The sequence below is a fragment of the Leptosomus discolor genome, chromosome 6 (genome assembly GCF_034619465.1).
Source record: "Leptosomus discolor isolate bLepDis1 chromosome 6, bLepDis1.hap2, whole genome shotgun sequence".
In the NCBI taxonomy this organism is placed as follows: Eukaryota; Metazoa; Chordata; class Aves; order Leptosomiformes; family Leptosomidae; genus Leptosomus; species Leptosomus discolor.
In genome coordinates this window covers 49800699-49814184 of record NC_141396.1, presented here as the reverse complement: position 1 = coordinate 49814184, position 13486 = coordinate 49800699, and the positions used below count along the sequence as shown (strand labels likewise).

Below are 13486 nucleotides of genomic sequence, written 5' to 3'. Positions count from 1 at the left end.
TTACCTAAAATATGCGTCTTTGCACTGAGATAAAGTAGTACTAGAGTTTGGGGAAAAGATCCTACATTGAAAACTAGTACGTTGTGGTTTAATACATTTTTTGGGAGGAGGAGGGAAGGGGTTGATAAATTCCAGTTGTTGTGAGTGAAGAAAATCATCATAAATACCAGACATTGATTGGCATTAGTTATAATACTTGGGCTGCATTGTTGTTTTGTGCACGGTGTCCAGGACCCTGATCTGGCAGTCAGAGCAGGGAAGTACCTTATTAACATTGGTGGCATAATTCAGTGTAGTAGTGGACAGAAACTGGTTTGCGAGTTTCATTGTCAGCAGTAGGTTCTTTTAAACGTGTTTTAAGTTGCTGCCTTTTACTCTGACAGTGGTGCTTTAGATTATTTTCATCTGTTTTCTCTATCTGCCTGATTGTTTTTAAACTGCAATATAGAACCTCATTAAATTGAACCGGTCCATGAATGTGCCCTAGCTTTATGTGGAAAAACGTAATTGCAGAAGACTAGTTTTAGAGGTCTTGACTGTAAGTAGCCTGAAGTAAAAGCAAACACTACTTTTGTTTTAATATATCTTCGATATTTCACATATATCTTTAGAGGACTGCATGTGATTGCATGGATTTTACATATGTAATGCTTCATAATACACATTTCCAGGAGCAACCATAATTGTTAGCCTGAGGTTTTCAGCTCAGATCTGAAGTAAAAGGAACCTTTGGTGGGAGGGAGTTGGTGATTTCAGATGGCAGACATAAATTCATCTTGGGAAGAAAAGCAGATATAATTGGTGTGTTAAAATGTTTTTATCAAATTGTACAATAGGCATAGAAATTAGTAAGACAATAGCATATTCTCATGAAGCAGGCATGATCTTCCTTTGTGTTTATTTTGTTGAACTTCAAATTTGAACTTTAATTTCAAAATGACCATAATGCTCTTTGCCTTCTGCTTTTGACATGATAACTTGTAGCATTGCCTGGAAATTGTTTTCTGTTGTTACATTCTCCTCTGTTCAGGAAAAAAATCCTGGAATAGTGTAATGGAAGTGTGATACTTTTTTAAAACATGTGCATTATCCTTGAGAACATACAATTTCTGGTCACTTGTGTACTCAGTCAAATATTATCTGCCTCTTATTCAGTAGCAACTAAACTGGCATCAGAGAAATGTAGCCGTTTTCTGTTCTTTATTAAGAATTTTCTTCTTAATCATTGTTGTAATTATTATAATAGATTCATTATTACAGTCATTGATATGATACCTTCTGATATCATCCATGTCAACAACGTTGATGTGTTCTGCTTCATCCTAAATATCTCAACATTTTCCAAAATGCTTTATTTTTATTGTTGGGAAGGTTATCAATTTGCAAGTTACTTCTGTTCAGACTACAACTCTTCGGGAAAAAATATCTGGTCAAAATGTAAAATATTCAAGTAGTCAGGAGCAACTACTTGAAAACAGAAGCAACAGAAAGCAGTAGATAGAATTATATGTATGGCTGTTGCTGTTATTCCTGCTATAATGCATAGTTTTCACTACAAAAGTAAAAGGATTACTTAACCATTTTTCACCAATTTAAAAGGTATTACAAATAATGAAGACTTTTCAAACTAGAAAAGAGCTTTGAGTTCTGTATCTAGAAAAAGCTGTGAATTTTAGATTGTAGCTGAGATTTACAGTCTTCCAGTACTTACAGATGGCCTGCATGAAAGGAAGGTAGTGATAGGACAAGGGGTAACAGTTTCAAAATGAAAGAGGGGAGATTGAGATGAGATTAGGAAGAAATTCTTCACTGTGAGGGTGGTGAGGCACTGGCAGAGGTTGCCCAGAGAAGCTGTGGATGCCTCAGCCCTGGAAGTGTTCAAGGCCAGGCTGGATGGGGCTTGGAGCAACCTGGTCTGATGGGAGGTGTCCCTGTCCATGGCATGGGGGTTGGAAGTAGATGATCTTTAAGACTACTTCCAACCCAAACCATTCTGTGATTTTTCGAGAGCCTTAGGAGAATGAGCTTTCTAACTTTCTTTGAATTCCAAGACTTTTTAATTTCTGCAAATTCACAAATTATTTTATTTTTAAGATTGAACCTTTTGTCAGGCTTTGTAGGCTTTTCTTTGAAAAATCTATTGTTCAAGCTATGCATGAACCGGAGAAGCAACAGAGAAAGAAAGGAGGAAAGACGTGCCACAGGTGGTTGATAAGCATCTGCCTAAACCAAATCATTTCATCAGCATGTTCCTCAATCTCAGTCATGAATTCCACAATAAATTAAAAATTCCTAAGATAATTTGGAGCTCATATGAAAGTGAGCTAGTAAGAAAGGGATCTAGTAACCAGGTAAGCTTCCAGAGCTTCTCTGAAGAGGGAGTGGTTGGGCAACATCTTAATGTCATGCAACTCATGCTTGAACAGAAGTACTGGAAGATGCTTATTTTGCTTATTTGTTTCATAGGACTGCTATGAAAGAAGAAGAAACTTCTTATCTAGGGCAAGCAGAATGATGTTCTTAATTTAGGAGACTTGGGTTTTCTCCTGTTCAGAATTTTTGTCATTTCAAGCTAATGTGCAAAGCACTTGGTATTTTTGTGTGTGTGAAGATACTGTTCTGTAGCCACAATTTACTAGTGTATACATTGTGTACATGAGAACACATACTTTATGGAGCTGTTTCATCAGTTTGACATGTGTTAAAATTGTATGCAAGGACTGTATTCAATCTACATGCATCACGCTAGTAGAGTCAGGCTATAAATAATATCCTCTGCTTTGTCTTTCATAAACTTTTCAGATGCCAAATAACATACTGACTGTTAATGTTTCCAGGCTTTGCTCTCTGTACATGATACTGTTGCTCAGAAGAACTACGATCCTGTCTTGCCCCCTATGCCTGATGATATTGATGAGGAAGAAGATTCAGTTAAAATAATCAGGCTTGTCAAAAACAGGGAACCACTGGTAAGTAACCCTGTCTTTTGTTTTGGAGTTTTTGTGTTTCCGATTATGAACGTGAATGGGTGACTAACTCAAAATGTGGATAGATGGACATTGTGCGTGTTTATTCATAACATTCAGTAATACACTTATGGCTTCCATTCTCAGTCATTATTAGTAAAGCATTCGTGGTGTTTGAGCATTATATATATGGCCAGTCTGAGTATTTAGATCAATAATATATTAATCTTTTATCTTGAATTTGAATCATGAACTTGTTTTAAAATGAGAGAGGGAGGGTGAATCCCGAAAGAAATCTTGACCTTTGTTGTGAACTGTGCCTGTTAGCATTCATGTAAAAAAATGTGACCTTTCGATACACTGAAAAGAAAGCATAAAAACATATTTTAAAATACTTGAATTGAAATCTGGGCAAATTTAAGATGTCTGTTGTTGTACTTTGGATTATGAATACTAGAAAGTCAATATCTTCATGGGGATATCTGGAAAAATGAAAGGACTAAACCTAGGTTGTATTACAAGAATATTAAAATGCTTTACTGATTTGGTTATTTTTATTTGCTGTAGAGTGGGAGTCATCTTGTATAAAATTTAACTATATTCTTTTTCTCCTGCAAACCAGTAAGAGCTTTGTTTTATGTTATACTGGATATTTGTTTTAATGGATAGCAATGCTGAAGAAATATCTGCAAAGTTACTTTGAGAAAGCTGTAATTTTGTACTTGAGATGACAGTGGGAGAGCAATGCCTCTGTTAGACATAGAGGGGTAGCTTGTCCCACAGCAGATATCTTACTATCACTCTTACTCTTGATAGATTTCTGGCATCAATAAGTCTTGGTGTTGATTGACTGTAGTTAGACCATATAGAAAATTTTTACCTTGTTTTAACATACGTATTAAACCTTTTTTTTGTCCCCCAAATATTTTAATCACAACTTTAAGCTTTCCTCTTTTTTTTTTTTAATCAAAGAAATTGTTTGAGGAAGAAAACAAATTTGCTTTAGGATTTAGTATCAGAAAGAGTATTAAGATGTGAAGAAGTTTGAACACAGTATGAAATTTTGTCTAATTGAGCAGCTTATTTTTAGTGTTGGTGAAAACACCCTTTTTCCTTGAATTTGTCAGAAAAATCTTAAAATCTTAATTTACATAGCTTCATGTTTCAAACAGGATTTGCTACTAAGACTTTTGTGAGTTAAATACTCGCAAGTTAATAATATCTCAAAATGGATTGGATAAACAGCAACTTAGAAAATCTCTCAGTTTTGTTTTCTGAAAACTGTATGAGATACATAACTTGTACATTGGCTTTTGAGATTTTAAGCCCCCTTAAACGGATAAATAGAGTTGCCAAAGCCGAATGTTATCCTTGGACTGTTCCTCAAATTCCACTCTTGCCCATTCACTCTGGTAGGATACTGAGCTCTTCCAGGTACCTGTGTTTGTGGCGATGTAACCCCGGTTGGCAGCTCAGCCCCACACAGCCACTCACTCACTTTCCTCAGTGGGATGAGTGAGAGAACCAGAAGGATGAAAGTGAGAAAACTCATGGGTTGAGATAAAGGCAGTTTAATAGGTAAAGCAAAAGCCGCATGTGCGAGCAAAGCAGAACAAGGAATTCATTCCCCACTTCCCATCACAGGCAGGTGTTCAGCCATCTTCAGGAAAGCAGGGCTCCATCACATGTAATGGTGACTTGGGAAGACAAAATGCCATAACTTCAAACATCCACCCTTCCTCCTCCTTCCCCCAGTTTTATTGCTCAGCATGATGTCATATGGTCTGGCATATCCCTTTGGCCAGTTGGGGTCAGCTCTCCCAGCTGTGTCTGCTCCCAACTCCTTGTGCACTCCCAGCCCACTAGCTGGTGGGTGGTGTGAGAAGCAGAAAAGGCCTTGGCTCTGTGTAAGCACTGCTTGGCTCTGTGGTATCAGCACTGTTTTCATCACAAATCTAAAACATAGCCCCATATGAGCTACCATGAAGCAAATGAACTCTATCCCAGCCAAAACCAGTACAATCTCTTAAAGTATGCATCCACACTTAGCAGAACTCTTGTGCTAAAGAGGTAGCAGAGTGTTTTAGAACTTTCTTTTACTAGACAGGACAGCAGCCATGGAAAATAATAAAAATTGTGAAAGAAATCCATTCTTCAGTTTAAGACTGCTTAGTTTATTTACCAGGGTGAAAACAGCCTTATAATGGCATCTGTGATAGACCCGTTACTAGGAAGAGGCAAAGGGCGGGAGCTAATTGCAGTCCACAGCTACTTGAGAGTGGGGCGCTCACAAGGACAAGTCAAACTCTTCTTAGCAGTGAAAGATGATAAAACACAGGGCAGTGGCCACAAGTTGCAGCTCTGGGAGGTTTAGACTGAGAATTAACAGAAATATTTCATTAGATGGGAAGTCCAGCACTGGAGCAGACTAACCAACCTACACCATAAAGCAGTGGCTGACCTGATCTGGCATTGACAGTAGGTCTGCCTTGAGCAGGAGATTGGCCTGAATGACTTCCAAAAGCTGCCCTTTAACCAACATTTCTAAGGTTGTACCTTATCTGTATGGAAAAGTACTATTTGTGGTCTTTCCAAATCCCCAGCCTATCTTGATGTTTTATTTTTGTTGGAGAAGAGCTTATGGTGGGTTCTGTTTTGCATGCTACTTGCTCTCCAGTAAGATTTCGAAGAATAGTGTATAGTGTACTCCTCCTTTTCCATGACCCACCTTCAATCCATTTTAACATTATTAATGTTAACGACAAACTTTAATCTCTTTGTGGCAGATTTATAGTGGCTTATTATGACACCATCACTGCAATACCTAACAAACCTTTTGTTATTTGTGTCTTTGTCTTCCCTAGATTTCCCCCCTGCCCCCCTTAGGTAGAGGTAAGAAGAAGCGTGGATAGCAATTCAGATAAGGTCTTACCAAAATATGGCATGGTGGAATACAGACAGATGTGCTTATACTGGCTATATTAGATCCACTGCAATTACGCTTCCTGAAGTTATTTTACTAAATAGAGGTTATTCCATGATCTATGTTTACTAAACTATTTAAAATTCTATTTTCTATTTATTTCCATGTCTTTTTAATGGCTTTTCCTTCAGAGCTTGTTCTAAAGTCTTGGATATTCTTAGTACAGATCAGAGAGTCTCTACTTGTTCAGTTTATCTAGTCACTATTCTCCAGTCAAAAAGTCTGACTTCCACTTGCATTATTATATCAGGATTCTTTCTGCTGAGCTTGAGATTTGATGTACTGTATAATACTTTTTCTGGGATGGAGATTGTCTGGTTTCCTGACTTGAAGATACTGAACTCGTTGAACTTTTCTTTCACCTCAGATACATTCTTGTTCTGTTTTTGTTTCTGCAAAGCAGTAAGCTTTGCATCAGTTGCATGCCCTGGACATTCTTGAACTGGATATCTCCTCTGGATGACTTTCAACAGTACTCTCTGTGAAGCAAATTAGGCCCTCTCAACTTCTTTGGAATATATCTAGTGAACATTTTTTATGTAAAACCGCACCACATTTCCTCTTGTACTTGTTCGTGCTTTTCTCTGAGTTAAGCACCTCACTGGTGTTCTGAGCCCGTGTTAATCATATATTAATGAAGCCTGAGTTCCCAGGAGTAATCATCTTAAAAGAGAGGGAAACACATGGTTTGTGGGAGGGTCTTCTCTTTGCCAGATTTCATCAGTTCAGGAGTCAGTGCTGAACTTTCCTCTGTTTTTTTGGAAGAGATGATATAAACTTTTTGTTAAGCCTTCCACAGTTGGTTGTTTTTTCTTTCCTACATGCTCTATTGGCAAATGGCATTCTAGCAGTGTCTTGCTTAAGTGAGGTGAAATTGTGTTAGGAGGTTTTATCTGAACAGTAGTTTAGAACATCTCTGAGCCTTATGTAAAGACAAGTAGAAAGATCTCTTTTCAAACATAGTCCAAAAGCCCCTGGCTATAATTAGGCTTTTTATCAGATAGCTTGTAGGGTTTTTACTTATGCCTACTTATCCAGGGCTTTTTCAGCCACTGCCATGTTCCCGGTTAGCATTCCTCATATCTGAGATGTACAACCACACTAGCAGGAGTTCCATTCCTGGCTTCTCACTACTTCCAGCTCCCAAATGATGTTCCAGGTTTGTTAGAGCTGTCGTGCCATTATTCCAAATAGGACACTTCTTCATGTTAAGAATGTTGCCTCTTAGTCACACAGGTTCATTTCACATAAATTTAGCCATTTGAAAACTAATCTCTATGCTGTGCCTATAGTCAAGAGAAAAATAGGCAGCTCCAGAGAGTGAACCATGCCATTTATTTAAGGTGCCTGCCTTAATGAAAGGAAGATCCGTTCTCCAGAGCTGCCTATTTCTTTTTATTATCTATAGGAGAAGGCTAGACACCTAGCTTGAACTAGATACCCGATTTCCATTGCTGAACTTGGGTGAAATGAATTGTGGTGACTTAAGAGAGTCATTTACACACTCTGCCCTTGTAGATTCTATGGCTCTTGCTTGCCTCGCACTCATGAGTCCCTATAGCTCAGTTCTTATTAGTGAATCAACCCAACTATGTTATAAGTGCGATTAATTTGGGTGTAGGGACAGCTTTAGTGTGTATAGTCTACTTTTAAATAACTCTTCACTATAAGGTAGGTAACTGATATTTATATTTGCATTTTCAATAGAGAATGCATTAAAATAAGGCTTATTGAAGTACTTATTTGCATTCAACATCTGTATGTGCTTTTGTTTGACAGAAAGGTATGCAAAAACATTACTGATGTTTCAAACTCTCTTATTAGTAATTTATTTTACAGGTAAGTCTTTCTTTAAGAATGAAAGCTTATAATACATAAGTTCTGGAACCAGCAGGTAAATGGATGAACTAATAAAGGTCACATCTGTGAAACTCTGAGTGATGCTTACCGATCAGTGTTACTACATTAAAAATGAGGAAAAAAAAAAAAAAAAGCCCCCAAAACCATCACAACCCCCCCAAAAAGTGAAAGAGCCTTGCTGAAGGGGCTTGTATTATTTTTAGTGCTTTTGCATGGTATACCTTTAAACATTTTCTCAGTCTGATCGCCATATGGCTCCCAAACTCCTTATTTTTCCCTTTAAAAGTATTTTAAACTGAGCTATGCTATTACATCTGTGTATGTCTCATTTAGGGTAACTTACACTTTTGGCTAGCAACACAGAAAATATTTTCCAGCTCTCAAGGTCCACTCTAACCTTCTTCCATTTTTAAAGCTCTAAATGAGGAGCTGCACTGCACATGTAACTGAAAGTACTGGAGCTGAACATCTCATAAGGAGAAATTCTTGCCAGATTATATATACCTCATAGTTTAAGCAGGGCTGGCAGCAGTACAAGAGAAGCTGCTTTTTCAGAAAATCAACTCTCAGGTTTTCAAAAAGAAATCCACTTGTATTTGATGATTTCTCTTTAAGTGTTCTTAGTTGAGAGGGAAGGGGAATTTAAGGAGCCCTCTTTTCTCTTTGTGTACTGTAGGTACAGCAAAAATACATGAACTCAAATAGTGCTTTTCCTGGGCCCACCCTTTCACTTTGAGTTTGCCATTGAGGAGTTATTGACAGTGGGCTAACTTGGGTTAAACAATGTTCATGTAAATTCAAACTTGATTTTGTGCTTTGTTTGAAAATCCTCGTTTACCTGTTACTTTTACCAGGACATCTTTACAGTTTCCTAATCTGTGCTAGGAAAATGCATTTTGTGCCAGCAGTGGTAATTGCATAGAGCATGAAGTGACCATTCCACTTGGACAAGAGCCTTAGTGTTACTACTAGATGCCGCCTGGGTCAAGACTGTGGTCTTTGATTACACACAAGTTTTTTTTTTCTAGGGTCTGTCTAAAAACAAGGTGAAGTGAAGTTTTCAGGCGCCAATGCTGGGCGTGGAAGGCTGTTAGTCGTTGCTGGCCTTTTACGTTCGGTGGCATTTAATAGTGTTGACTTCTAGGTAAAAGGCATAAAGCCTTTCAATTCAAGGCTTTTTCCCTGATTAGTTAGGAGAGCCTCTGTTTATACGGACAATAGCCTGCATTTATGTTTGACTTTAGCATCCTAATGCTGCTTTTTTTTCTTTTTGATGGATATATACAGAAAAAGTGCTTTGTACTTTTAAATGGATGTAACTGTCCAGGTATTAATAATAAACTTCAAATTAATAGCTGTTGCTGCGAGGTCAGAACTTAATATTGAGACACAAGCTAGAAGGGTTCATGCTTTGTTTAATATATGCCTAATGGTATGCAATTGTTTTCGCACAGAAGTTTAATTGTGAGTTTTTAAAGTGAGATTAGCTGCAGCTAAATCTTCATCTTTTTGAAACTCTCAGACTCATTTGAAACTGTAATACAAACAAATGCTTACTGATATAATTACATTATAAACAACATGTAAGAATAAGGCTGGCGAATTGCAGAATTACTTTGTTTATGGATAGAATTTCATACCAATAAATTTAATATGTAAAATAAAGTGCACAAACAGAGCATATCAATTTTGCTGTGGAGTGCTGGCTACTGTTAAAGTTTCAGAGAATACTGTGTGGTGATTGTTTTAATTTTTCTGTATTTGCAATAAATGCAGTCTGCATATAGTAAAATATAAATGAATATCCCGTTTGGGTCTTTTACTAGATTTCCATCTTAGAGGCAGAGGGAAAGGAAAACAAGCTTATTTACAGTCAGTGTTAACTGTAGTAAAATGTCACCCCTGTTATTTACTTGTACTTATTTCAGTTTCACATCCATGAAACACTTAAAAATTGAAGTAGTGATAAAGATGATGTTCATGTTTAATCTAAACAAATATAGAAAGCTGGCTGTAAGAGCAATTTAATTATTCGAGGAATTTTTTATAAAGTACTTCTGTATCTTACTCAAGCACAACACATCTCTGATGGAAGGAAATTCTAACCAGTGATGGCAGAGTTCACGTAACACTGTCTTGTACTCAGAGGTGAAGTAATACTGTTCATTTGCTGATCACAAACATGGAAATTTTCAGAAAATTGACTTAACTGCCAGAGTCCTAAACCTCTCTGTTGATTAATGAAGTTAGAACTATTGCAGGTAACTAATGACAGTCACATGGCAAAATAATCATGTGCAGGTCAAAAGCTGTTGGCCTGGAGGTGCTTTTTTCGTGTTGTTATTTGATCCAATATTTTTAAAAAATACCTTTTTGAAGGTGAGTATACAGTACGACTTATCTAGCTAAAATCCCCTTTGTTATTCTGTGGATTCTGTATTCCAGAGCAGGGCCAGCGTTTCCTCCCCTGTCCCTGGCAGGACTGGCACCGCAGCTCAGCCAGCAGCTCTGCTGCCACGTCCCTTCCTTTCTCCCATGTCCCTGCTGCTTCCCCATCACCTTGTGCCTCTTGTCCGTGCACCTTCGCAGTTTTAGTTACAAAAGGCTTTTTCTCATCTAGACAGCTGTTCGCTGGAAATTTAAGTATATGATGTCATTTTACCTAAATGCCGTGCACTGTGTTTGTGTAACGTATGAAAACTGTCATGACTAACTCAGGAATTGTTCCGCTCCTCTGCTTTTCTGTCCTGCAGGTATTCCAGGTGAGCCCTGATGGGCAGGGGCATTTTTTGAATTTGTGGGGTTTTTATTGATAGTGCTGTAAAGCAAAATGATGATCAGTGGGTGCACAGGCAGTTTGGAGCATAAAGTGCAACAGTTATGAGCGCAGATAAACTTTTTGCGCCCATAGTATGTAACAAGGCCTATTTTAATGTAGGAACAACAATTTATCAATTTTCAGCAGTAGTTTAGTACAGTTTTAGCAGCAGGCTCAAGTAAGGTATACTGCAGTTAACACTGTTGAAAAGTAAACTTTTTCTATCATTTGTCCTTTTCTTTAAAAGCTGTGTACATATAGAATGCATAAGTTACTTCTGAATGGAAAAGAAGGATGGTAATTAAGCAACATATTTTGTATATTCTTTTCATGAGTAAGAATAATTTCTGGCTTATTCACATATCGATACAATGTCAACTTTTTTCAGTTTTACATTGCAGATGTTTCTAGTGTAGTGAGTGAAGATTATGGTGAGATTAACAGATTAACAAAACAACCTTTTTTTTCTTTTCTTTTCTTCCCCCCCCTTCCAAGGGAGCTACTATTAAGAGGGATGAACATACTGGTGCAATTGTGGTGGCCAGGATAATGCGTGGAGGAGCTGCAGATAGAAGTGGTAAGGCATTGCTGCTTGGCAGCAGCCATTCAAGTTCTAGGACTCAGAACAAGATGAGATGAAATGGCATATTTTGTAGAAATGTAATACCTCACTATCACAAACAAAAATATTTGGGGTCTGGACAGTTTTCCAAAGTGATATTTTAATGCTAGTGAAAGTATTCATGTTGAATTTTTTCCCCAATTCTGTTGTAGACAGGTATCTTTGGGTTAAGAGATACAGGGACTTATTTCAGATATATCATGGTATGTTTCCAGTTGAAGACATCCACTTAGAAATGATGGGATATGCCAAGATTACAACCTGTGATGGAGGAGCTCAGGATGGTTGCATTATTTTATATTAGGACGTCCATTTGGAGTTTCAGCTGGTAATTCTCAAAATACCAGCACATTCTTGACTGCCACTGTTTAGTTGGAGATGCTCAAAGATTGCAAGAACTCAAGCAAGAGGTCCTGAATTATACTCTAAAGTGCTATTTTTCACTGAAGAGAATCTAGGACAGCTGTGCTTCACACTTAGATGCGGTAATGGAGTAAATCTAGAGATAAGTATATTGTTAAATTAGCAAGCATTTGTGCCACAAATTAGCACTCACAGCCTAAGTGATCTTTGCAGTACTTGCAGCTGTGTAGCAATAAGAAAGTAGTATGAGTAGAAAAAGAATTGGCACAGACATTTTTCAAACATCTGCATAAAAGTCTGGAAAAGTCATAGAGAAATGGTACTAATTTTCAGAAGGAAGGGAGGGAGGTGAATAAATCAGCCATCTCAAACTATCTGTAAGGACAGTAGCTATTGTTGTGTTCACCATATATTCCTGCTTTTAAGTTAGAGCTTAAAGTGGATGAAAAAGGGAGAAAAAAGCTGAACATTAATGTCATTTTTTTCCTATAATACATAGCTATAGTTTAACAACTGCGCTTTGTCTTCTGTAGGTCTTATTCATGTTGGTGATGAACTGAGGGAAGTCAATGGGATTCCTGTAGATGATAAAAAACCTGAAGAAATAATACACATTTTGGTAAATACCAAACATTTTAAAACTATTTTAGGGGAGTAAAGAAAAAAGAATTAGACTTAGGATTTCTGGTGTATTTCTTAGAAAAAAGTGTATCCTACAATAATGCCTTTTCTTCTAGTGCCATCATTTACAAGCCTTTATTGCCTTTCTCATAAAGAATATTTTTCCACACATTACATATATGTGCAATTACAGATTACATGTAAAGAGTTCATGTTGGTAATGTGGCTATAAATATGTTGCAGGCCTCAATTTATAATCTACAGTTTTTAAGGCACACCATGATCTGTTGAATTCAAACTATTTTAAAGGTATTCATTAATAATACATTAACTCCATGTCAAAATTAATTCATAATACAGGTACTTGATAGACTGTATAACTGGTATATTAAGATTATATGGATTTGCAGTATCTATGATTATGGTTACACTCCTTGGAACTACACCGTCTCTAAAGCCAGCCTCATTACTCACTTATGGAGCACTATTGCAAATTATGTAATTTAGACTTTTTCAGAAATATTTAATATTTTTACAGGAAAGAAACCGATGCGGGTCGTGCCAGCTCTTTATATTCATGGTGCAGGCATTTCTATATACATAAATACGTTGCTGTCCTGCTGAATTGAGTGACTGTCTCACAGTTTTGGCTCAATAGCCAAGATGAGTCATTTCAAGTGTTGGCCTGCTGATATTCATACTTGCTTTATGGTTTTGTGTTCCCTGCAGAAACATATTTTCCTGCAAAAATTAATATTTAAAAATCTCTAGAAACACAATAGCACTAGAAAAGGTGTGAACAATTTCCCCATTTACCTCCTTGAGGTACAATATAAACATCAAAAGCTAGTTAGAGCTTGTTTCAAAAGTAACAGAATTATTGATTCCAGTCCTACGGCTGGTGAAATAAGAACTTGGCTGCTGCTTGTCAAACAGTGAGCTCTTGGATCGCAGACATGCCGGCAGAAGTATGTCTCGCTTGGTAGTGGACAGGCCTGTTTCCATTTTGCTTAAATCGTTGGCTGTCTGTTGCACTCTGGTAGTTTTATGAAACTTGTCGGCTGCATGCAATAGTAGCAGAGGCTCCAGCTGATTAGCACTTCCTTCAATAGCAAAATGTCACTGAGGCAGTGGGAATATATTGTGGTTAATAAGTAAAATGCAGCCAGACACACTTTAAGTGGGATACAGGGAAAGATGAATGGATGAGGTGGTTGATGATGGCTAACTTGTTTAAGATTTATAGCGGAGGG

At 37.3% G+C, this 13486-nt stretch overlaps 1 protein-coding gene across 1 annotated transcript in view; it reads left to right on the top strand.

Annotated features, from left to right (window-relative positions):
• The window catches only part of MPP7 (MAGUK p55 scaffold protein 7), a 96989-nt gene that overhangs the window by 49511 nt on the left and 33992 nt on the right, over positions 1-13486 (top strand). The window contains exons 5-7 of the mRNA XM_086467327.1: positions 2838-2969; positions 11123-11204; positions 12146-12231. Coding sequence (XP_086323453.1) covers positions 2838-2969; positions 11123-11204; positions 12146-12231 — 300 coding nt within the window. The remainder of the gene's footprint in view (positions 1-2837; positions 2970-11122; positions 11205-12145; positions 12232-13486) is intronic.